We start from the raw sequence: 9680 nt of genomic DNA, 5'->3' as shown, positions 1-9680 counted from the left end.
ACTCGTGCTCGCAACCAATTCCGAAGTTGCCATTTGAATGCACATGTGCAGCACCAACGTTACCGCGCTTAAGCGGCAGGTGGGGTGGAGTGAGACACAATACAGCAGGACATGGCGTCCTTGAAACCGGTTGACCCGAGCAACATACGAAAAACAAGTCGCAATAATGCATGTAAACTTGGAATGCTGCAAGGTGACAGGCTGAATGAAGGAGTCGGACCGTTTTCAGTCTGCGAACGCAACAGGCCAGCCGCTGCTGCGCGATGTGCTTGGATTCGGCGTCGACTAGAAACCTTCTCCTCTCAATAGTATACATATCGTGTTATAAGCAAACTTTGCAAACTTTTGCGAGACCTTCAGTGTTCCTCTTCTGCATTGAGATAGTCGTGCAATCTATTAAACACGCACCACTTAGGAGTCGCGAGTAGCAAAAAACGCCAAGTTGTCACTCCCCAGCGATGACAGGCATGATCCATCGCCACGGATTTGAACCGCTGGGCTCACCCGCAAGCCCAACAGCAGCATGGCTGCAGGAAAACAACTGGCCCATCAGGTCCTCGCCGTCGTGGTCACTGATGCCGAAGCACCGTACAAACGGTCACCACTCTGATCGTCGTTGCCCTCCGACTAACTAACGGGCAGCCCGACGTCAGTTAGTCGGTCGGTCATTAATCAATTGGCCTCTCAGGCATCAACTGGTCCAGCAGCTCCCCCCACCAGCTAAGAAGTAGCTCCACTCTCACCAAGACACTGCTGCTGCTGCAATCCACAATGGTCAAGTCCTTCGCGAACTTTGCGACGACCATCGCCCTGGCGATCGCGGCTGCGAGCGCTGCCTCCCTGCCCGACGGCACGTGGCCCGCCAGCACGGGCACCGTCCAGTTCTCCGAGGCTCACATCGTCAAGGCCGGCGAGGTGTTCGACGGCAAGATGCAGACGTACGAGCGCTCCGACATCTCGTGCGAGGGCCAGACCGAGAGCGGCGCGTCCACCGCCGTCTTCAAGCTCGAGCCTGGATCCACCCTCAAGAACGTCATCATCGGCAAGAACCAAATGGAGGGCGTTCACTGCGATAAGCACGACTGCGTCATTGAGAACGTGTGGTGGGACGACGTGTGTGAGGACGCGCTGAGCGTCAAGGGCGGCACCGCCTCCAGTGTCACGACGGTCACGGGCGGCGGCGCTCGCTACGCCGACGACAAGGTCATCCAGCACAACGGCTACGGCACCGTCAAGATCGACGGCTTCTACGGCGAGGACGTCAGCAAGCTCTACCGCTCGTGCGGCACGTGCGGCGACAAGCAGCGCAAGGTGGACGTGGCCAACGTCTACGTCGTGAACCCGACCAATGCCGTCGTGACGGTGAACAAGAACTGGAACGACGAGGCCACGCTCAGCAACGTCTGGGTCAAGTCCAGCGGCAAGAAGACGGTCAAAATCTGCCAGTGGTCGCAGGGCAACGCCGACGGCGAGCCCTCCATCCTGGGCCACGGGCCGTCCCCGCCGCTCTGCCAGTACTCGGAGAGCGACGTGCGCGTGAACGAGGACATTTCCCAGGCGGCGCAGACTTCGACCGCGGCGTCGGCTTCCGCTTCGGCTTCATCGTCGCAGACGCCCGCACAGCAGTCGTCGTCCTTCAGCGATTCATCACTCGCTTCGTCAGCCGCGGCGTCATCGCAGACGTCGTCGAACTCGTCCACCGAGGCGTCCGAGGCGTCTGCCCCCGGCACGGTGGCGCCTGTGGAGAGCGGCAGCCTGGAGCAGTTGGTTGTTAGCAGCGCTGGTAGTCAGACCGAGCAGCAGCAAGACTCGACGGAGCAGCCGGCCGCTCTCCCTTCAGCCTCGGGATCGAGCCCGACCTCAAGCTCCGGCTCGACGTACTCGTCTTCGGACGACGTGACACAAGCTGCCGCCCAGCAGTCGAGCGTCGCCTCCAGCAGCGAGAGCGACCTGACCCAATCGGTTCAACAGCAGACCGGTATCGTGCTCGAGTGCGACTCGAGCTCTAGCAAGGCCTCGGAGCAGACCTCCCAGCTGTCTAGCGTCGCGTCCAGCAGCGCTTTGGACCCCCCGCAGGCACCGAACGTGATCCTCGAGTGCGATTCCTCGTCCTCCTCCGGCAGCAGCAACCAGCAAGTTGAAGTGCCCTCGCTGCAGTCCACCACCTCCGCTTCCGCTTCGACCTCGTCGGCCAGCAACAGCGGCGTAGAGAGCCAACAGGAGAACGTCGCGCCAAGTGCCAGCGGCAGCACCAGTTCCACTTCCACCTACAGTTCTGCTGCTACCGCCCCCAGCAGCAGCAGCAGCAGCAGCGGTTCGACTACCGACCCGACTACGCAGAACTCCAATGCCGGTTCACCTACGCAGAGTTCCAGCACGGGCTCAACCGCTCAGACGACAGGCAGCGACTCAACCGAGCAAACCGCCACCAACACGACTGTGGGCGTCCCCGACGGCACGTGGCCAGCCAGCGCGGGCACCGTTCTGTAATCGAAGCCGTACACCATCAAGGCCGGCGAGGTCTTCGACGGCAAGATGCAGACGTTCGAGCGCTCCGACATCACGTGCACCGACGGTGAGGGCCAGAAGGACTCCGCCGTGTTCCTCGTCGAGGCCGGCGGCACCCTCAAGAACGCCATCATCGGCAAGAACCAGAAGGAGGGCGTCCACTGCGACGACCACGACTGCACCATCGAGAACGTCTGGTGGGACGACGTGTGCGAGGACGCGCTGAGCATCAAGGGCGGCACTGCTTCCAGTGTGACCACCGTGACCAACTGCGGCGCGCGCTACGCCTCGGACAAGGTGGTGCAGCACAACGGCTACGGCACCGTCAAGATCAACGGCTTCTTCGCGCAGGAGTTCGGCAAGCTCTACCGCTCGTGCGGCACGTGCGGAGACATCCCTCGCACTGTGACGGTGGAGAACGTGTACGCCATCGACCCGCTCGTGAGTCTTGTGACGGTGAACAAGAACTACAACGACCAGGCCACGCTCAAGAACATTTATGTCAAGACGACAGACGGCAAGGGCGACGTCAAGGTGTGCCAGTGGTCGCAGGGCAGCAAGACGCCGTCCAACCTGGGCGACGGACCGTCGGGCACGCTCTGCCAGTACACGGAGAGTGACGTCCACATCAACGAGAAGTAAATGGTAGGCAGAAGTGCGAATCGTAGCGCACCTGAGAGTATTAATGTTGTTGTGTGTGGGTAGTTCACTAGGAGGGGGTTAGACCGAATAGATGTGTGATCATGAAACTCAAATCTGGTGTGATGGAGGCACTCCAAGTATTTTTGTCTTTGTTGCCCTTTGAGTCGAGGTATCAGCCGCGGTTCCGAATCGATGGCATTTGGGTTTGTAATATGCACGTGATCGCTGTACTCTTCAGACTTGTGGATGTGAATGTAGAGTGAAGGGAGGTGTTGGCAAACGGGTTACTACTCGGACGGATACCGATTGTTTATTTTGTGCGTGTGAAAACTGCTGGAAGGATACGAGATGACAAACACGTCGACAAGTACAAACTACGCTGCTTCTACGCGTACTTACTCGACACTTCCTCAACTGCGAACCGATCTGCTCTTCTTGCTCTTGCAGCCTCCAGGCGTGACAGTTCCAGCGGGGTAGTCTTCAGTTGGAGGCGCACTAGCGTCACCCGCCACACTGTTCTCAGTGGAGGGGGTGTTCGTGGGGTACTCAGTCGTAGGAGTGTCCGTCTGAGGGATTTCAGCTGGAATGGTGGTGGACGGAGTCTCAGTTGCCATCGTAGAGTTCCCCGCCCCATTGGAACTCCCACTGCAGTTCTCAACGTAAGAGGGTTTGCCGAAGACATAGTACTGCTCGTAGTTGTCGTTGCTCCCCTTGAACTGCGTCGACTCGATCGAGTTGGTGTAGAAGTAGAAGCACTCGTCGTTGCCCAAGTCCTCGTTCTTGGTCACTCGATCTCCCCCCACGAAGGTCGGGCACTCGGGCTCTCTGCCCGAGCCCGTCGACGTTAGTGTGATGTCAGCACACGACACGAACTGCGGCTCGGCCCAGCCAATGTTGCCGTAGCTGGAGCCCACCGCAAACCAGACCCATTGGAGCACGTAGTCGCCCTCGTCGAGCCAATCGGGCAGAGTGATCGTGTCACCGCAGGAAATGGAGTTGGCGTTGCTATTGTCTCCAGCATATCGACTCGTCGAGCCATCGGCAGCCACGCAGTCTGGTCCAGACTCGCGGCACGTGTAGAAGAAGACGTTGTCGTCGAAGTCGGAGGCGGACTCGCTGCCCACCGGCGAGATGGCCCAGCGGATGAATCCGCCGAGGTGGTTGTTGCGCCAGTAGCGGACGTCGATGGTCTCGCCAGGAGAGAACGAGGTTACCGTGCCGGGTGTCGTATTGGGGCAGCCCACAGTGCCGTCGGTCGTGCGAGGCCCAGTCTCCCGGGATACCGGCTTCACGAGCCACGAATGGGCTTCAACCGAGTTAGAGGTGAAGCAGCTGAAGGCGGCGAGGGCGGCGAGGGCGACGACGGAGGAGAGGAACTTCATCGCGAGACGGCGGATTGAAAAGTGAGCGGTGAGGCTCCTGATTTCAGCCTTGGTTGGTACTCTACCGATCAACTTCACCGAAAGATCATCACTTCAGTCACCTGTGGACGGACAGCAAAGCGGATTTATTTCAGCGTAGAAGGACGAGGCCGGATGGTTTCAAGGCGCTACCTCAAACCCATTTGTTCGCTACTTTCTTTTGGGGAAGCGATGACTATCTGATCCCATTTTTCCGGCGACCTTCTCCGTTGTAGAGGAATCCGATATGCCTGCGATCCGTGGCAACAAATGGATAGATGAGCTCGCGTCGTTCTCCATTCGTTGTGGATGTTGCAGCAGAAGCCTCAAAATGTTGTGTGTAAAGTTTTCTGAAGGTGGATGTGTAGCTTTTGTGGCGAAGTGAGATCATTGAACTGCTTCACCATCAGATTAATAACTTTCGTTGTGAGTACCGCCAGTTATCATCTCCTGGTTGTTGGTTGAGTGAGTGATGCTCAGCCTCGATCGTCGACGTTTCCGCTCCTTCCGCGCTTTCCGACGCGCAGCTTCGTATTTGGCAGCGGCAGTCGGTTGACAAGGGACGTCAAACGGGGCCCGGGGAGGATAATATCCACGATAAGCAATAATTCAATCCGACATATAATAAATTATATTTGGGTTGATAGATGAGTACTATTCGCGATGAACCAGTCACTGCAGTCCTTCAGACAGACACCTCTAGAATGATTCGCAAGCCGTGTATTCCTAACATGCTCCTTGCACCCCTTTCCTAAAACTAGCGGTCGACATTTCTATTGAAAAGGCAATAAAACAAAGCTACGACAAAAGCGCAAAAGAACTACGCAAATCGATCTAATATGAAGCTAACACCAAAATCTAGAAAGCAACCTGTCTACTGCTCGTTGATGTGGATATCGCTCTTCGAGTACTGGCAGAGCGTGCCCGACGGACCATCGCCCAGGTTCGACTGTGTCTTGCTGCCCTGCGACCATTGACACACCTTCACGTCGTTGCTGCCATCGGTTGTCTTCACATACTTAAATGTTCTTCAACGTCGCCTTGTCGCCGTAGTTCTTGTTCACCGTCACGAGACTCACGAGCGGGTCGATGGCGTACACGTTCTCCACCGTCACAGTGCGAGGGATGTCTCCGCACGTGCCGCACGAGCGGTAGAGCTTGCCGAACTCCTGCGCGAAGAAGCCGTTGATCTTGACGGTGCCGTAGCCGTTGTGCTGCACCACCTTGTCCGAGGCGTAGCGCGCGCCGCAGTTGGTCACGGTGGTCACACTGGAAGCAGTGCCGCCCTTGATGCTCAGCGCGTCCTCGCACACGTCGTCCCACCAGACGTTCTCGATGGTGCAGTCGTGGTCGTCGCAGTGGACGCCCTCCTTCTGGTTCTTGCCGATGATGGCGTTCTTGAGGGTGCCGCCGGCCTCGACGAGGAACACGGCGGAGTCCTTCTGGCCCTCACCGTCGGTGCACGTGATGTCGGAGCGCTCGAACGTCTGCATCTTGCCGTCGAAGACCTCGCCGGCCTTGATGATGCGAGGCTTGGTGAACTTGACCGCTCCAGAGCTGGCGGGCCATGTGCCGTCGGGTACAGACGTAGCTGTTGCAGCCCCAATCAGGATGGTTGCGATTGCCGCGAAGAACTTGACCATCCTTGATTACAGCGCCGTGGTTAGTTGAGCGCTTGATACGCACAAGGCAAGTTGGATAGTGCGTTGTCACTACAGTGTAGCAGCTACACTTCTGTATATAATTGTATACCCGGCAGCGTGATACGGAAGATGGATCTTTAGCTGACCACCGGATTAGGGGCTCCTAGTGTCCCTGTGGGTAAGGCCCACGAAGATCAAGCGTTCCACTGAGGGTTCGAGTCTCGCCCGGAGCGATTCCGCTACAAAAGCCACGTATCACTACATCCCCTGGAACCCCCTAAGTCACCCCCCTAATAGAACTCCCAATTAACCTCTGCAACCGCATCTCCTCAAACCGCCGCCTCACCACGACCTCAGGAAGGTAAACCGATCATCTAGGAATAATTTTAGCAAATATCAAGTTTGTGTAGTTTTTGCTGCCGCTAAGCGGCAGTAAATTTTAGATAGTTGGCACAGGCGCTCGGAAGTTTTTGGTTAGTTGGTGCTGGCGCTCGCTCGCTGTGCTCGCTCCGCCATTGGAGAAGGCTGCCTACGCTTCACTACGGTAATGGCGGACCCGAGCTAGGTTAGTTATGTAGTGTAGGCGGGCCCTGTTGGGGGCCCGCAACGCACTACGAGGTGACCGGGGGCCGCCTTCGCTGCGCTCGGCAGCAAATCAGAATTAGTAGAATTCGTACTTAGTGAATAAGTGTGATCTACGCACGGACAGCGGGATATTTATCAAAACCCCAAACAAACAGGTCAGCATATACAGTCAAACCTGTTTAAATGATCCTCTCTATTTGAGCCATGCCGTTTATTTGATGCAGGCTTTGTCGCTACCAAATATTTCACTTAGTTTTTGTATGAACTCTGTTTATATGCATACAAGGTATATGAGTCACATTTTTGGGGACCAAATTAGGTCTCACCTGTTTATTTGATTCACACTACTCACGGCCACACACTCTTCAAAGCAACTGCTCAACACTCAACGCCTACCGCAAGCCTTCTTCGCTCGCCATGTCTCCTCGCACCTGTCTGACGCTAGAACAAAAGCTCCAAGTGCACCTAAAGCTCAAGCAGAATCCTGGCATGAACAACCCCATGCTCGCCGAGTGGATCTACGCAACTTTCAAGGCCCGGGTCAGCCGTGCCACACTCGCCCGACTGCGCAACCTGCCTTCTTCCTACTTCAGCCACGTCGACCTGAGTGCGACCAAGCGGCGCCGAGTGAAATTCCCTCAGTTCGAGCGGGAACTGAGGGAATTTTTCTTTCAGAACGAAGCTAAAACGGCGATGGCGGACGACGTGCTCCTGCTGAAGGCGCATGAGCTGGCGGAGCGCTTAGGCATCGATGCCACGCAGCTCCGGCTAAGCAACGGCTGGCTTCAAAGCTTTAAGAAGCGCAATGGGATCCGCTCCCATACGCTACACGGCGAAGGTGGCGCTGTAGAAGCTGATGAAGTGCGAGATGCGAGGCTAGAGCTACAAGAGTTGGTGGCGCAGTTTACACCCGAGAATGTGTTCAACTTCGACAAAACGGCGCTTTTCTATCGCTTAGCGCCTAATCGAACGCTAGCTACGACTATTCGCAAGGGCAAGAAAAAGGAGAAGCAACGTTTGACTTTGGCCTTCTGCTGCAACGCGACTGGCTCCGACACGCTCGACCCAATAGTCATCGGTACGGCCAAGAACCCGAGGTGCTTTAGAAAGGGAGCGGGGATTAAAGGTAAACCTATATTGTACAAGTCCTCCAAGAACGCCTGGATGACATCCGTCATTTTTGACGAATGGCTGCACCTCTTCAACATGAGAATGGCGGCCGCCAATCGCAAGGTCCTACTTCTAGTCGACAATGCTTCATGCCACAAGATTCTACGAAACCTGACTCATGTGACTGTTCACTTCCTCCCTCCTAACATGACATCCGCCGTACAGCCGCTGGATGCAGGTAAATATTTTATGTATATTGTGGTGTAGCCTAAACTAACCAACTCTATTACGGTGTTTTTTTTATTCAGGTATTATCCGGTCGTTCAAGGCTCGGTACCGAAAGTATTTTGTGCGGTGGTGTTTGGATGCACTTGAAACTAACATTACACGCAAGCTCAACGTACTGGAAGCTGTCCAATTCTCCATTGATGCTTGGGCGGGTGTGACGCCAACGACAATTACAAATTGCTGGGTCAAGACTCGCATTTTGGGAGAAAAGATGCTAGGAAGGACCCGTGCTGACACGGATTACATTGAGGAGGTATCCAGCGACGAGATGGAGGAGTTAACGGCGATCCTATCGAGGTGGGAGGGCGCTGTTAGCGCTAGTGAGTATCTGGCAGTGGACGAAGACGTTCCTGTGCACGAGCCAGATGTGCTAGTGGACGAAGCGGCAGGAAGTGATGCAGTTTCGCAGGACGAGCAGGAGGAAGAGGAGGAACAGGAACCCGCAGTTCAACCTGCCATTGCTCTGAGATACTGCATGGAGCTGGCTGCATTTCTGCTGCAATGCGGAGAGCAGACTGACAGAGAACGAAGAACTTTACAAACCGTGACCGCTTTGGTTCGAGACTACGGTGAAGGCAAAGCGGCAGCGAACTATGCACGATTTCTTTACGTGCACCACATATTTTTTTTAACTGAGTCCATTTTATATGAGTCATTGTCGTAGATGGTCACCAACAGGGCCTCATATAAACAGGTTTGACTGTATCAAAACCCCACACAATAAGGATAAGGTGCATTCATTGGCTAAAATGCAGTCAAGTGCATTATGGACAGTAACGTCCGTGTTATCATAACTCGGTTGCGTTAATCCACAGACACTATGTTGTTATAACTCGCTAAGGTATTATGCTGCGGTTCTAGTGCCCTTCTAGCTGGTGGTGCGATAACCTTCTGTGCTTCATTCAAACCTTCTACAACGATAATTCTACAACAAGAATTAAGAAAAAAACACCTTGCAATAACAACCTGAATCAAGGCAGTGTCATTTTATTTGTAGGTGCTTAGGAACAGTTAGAGGGCCAGATCGCCCCGGACATCACGTGCGGTCTCCCACGTTGCGCTTCTAACCTCAACACACATCCGAACTTGCCGACAACTAAGGTACCCGATCTCGAATCGTCGATCGACGACAGCGACACTACCGAAGTGCTGGAGTACTCAGACGAGAGTAACAGAACCGATGATGGAACCGACAGCAGCGCTGAGAGCGTGGAGACCGTGCCAGCAAGTAGGAGCAGTGATGAGTACTACCCGCCCCTTACCTGAGATGCCGTCCCTCTCAGCGCGCCACCTCCCCCAACACCAGCAACTTTCATGCCGCCGTCGGCTTCGCCGGGCCCGAAACTGGCAAAGAATTAGATTTCTACCTCTAGTTCGGAGTTGATGCCGACGATACTGCTCTACCCGTCCTTTTACCTGTCGTTGCCAAGCTCACGTACACCACATCGCATATTACGACACGTTATGTGACGCTGAACAAGCTCTTCACAGCTTCAACATTTTC

General features: G+C 55.2%; 4 protein-coding genes across 4 annotated transcripts; 2 read left to right on the top strand and 2 right to left on the bottom strand.

Annotated features, from left to right (window-relative positions):
* Positions 1 to 458: 458 nt before the first annotated feature.
* PHYSODRAFT_329862 (hypothetical protein) lies at positions 459 to 3150 on the top strand (the record flags this gene model as incomplete). The annotated part of the gene is made up of 3 exons (XM_009526401.1): positions 459 to 588; positions 689 to 2439; positions 2497 to 3150. 3 exons carry the CDS (start codon positions 459 to 461, stop codon positions 3148 to 3150), a joined length of 2535 nt encoding a protein of 844 aa, XP_009524696.1.
* Positions 3151 to 3560: 410 nt separating this feature from the next.
* On the bottom strand, positions 3561 to 4532 carry PHYSODRAFT_329861 (hypothetical protein; the record flags this gene model as incomplete). Its single annotated transcript, XM_009526400.1, has 1 exon — positions 3561 to 4532. One exon carries the CDS (start codon positions 4530 to 4532, stop codon positions 3561 to 3563), a length of 972 nt encoding a protein of 323 aa, XP_009524695.1.
* Positions 4533 to 5424: 892 nt separating this feature from the next.
* On the bottom strand, positions 5425 to 6193 carry PHYSODRAFT_329860 (hypothetical protein; the record flags this gene model as incomplete). Its single annotated transcript, XM_009526399.1, has 2 exons — positions 5425 to 5545; positions 5586 to 6193. 2 exons carry the CDS (start codon positions 6191 to 6193, stop codon positions 5425 to 5427), a joined length of 729 nt encoding a protein of 242 aa, XP_009524694.1.
* Positions 6194 to 7483: 1290 nt separating this feature from the next.
* Positions 7484 to 8366, top strand: PHYSODRAFT_386784 (hypothetical protein; the record flags this gene model as incomplete). Its single annotated transcript, XM_009526398.1, has 2 exons — positions 7484 to 8126; positions 8197 to 8366. Coding segments are annotated over 2 exons (813 nt in total), but the record flags the coding sequence as incomplete, so codon positions are not given.
* Between the last annotated feature and the right edge of the window lie 1314 nt (positions 8367 to 9680).

The sequence above is a fragment of the Phytophthora sojae genome (genome assembly GCF_000149755.1).
Source record: "Phytophthora sojae unplaced genomic scaffold PHYSOscaffold_3, whole genome shotgun sequence".
NCBI classification, from domain to species: Eukaryota; Oomycota; class Peronosporomycetes; order Peronosporales; family Peronosporaceae; genus Phytophthora; species Phytophthora sojae.
This window is presented reverse-complemented; position numbering and strand designations above follow the sequence as displayed.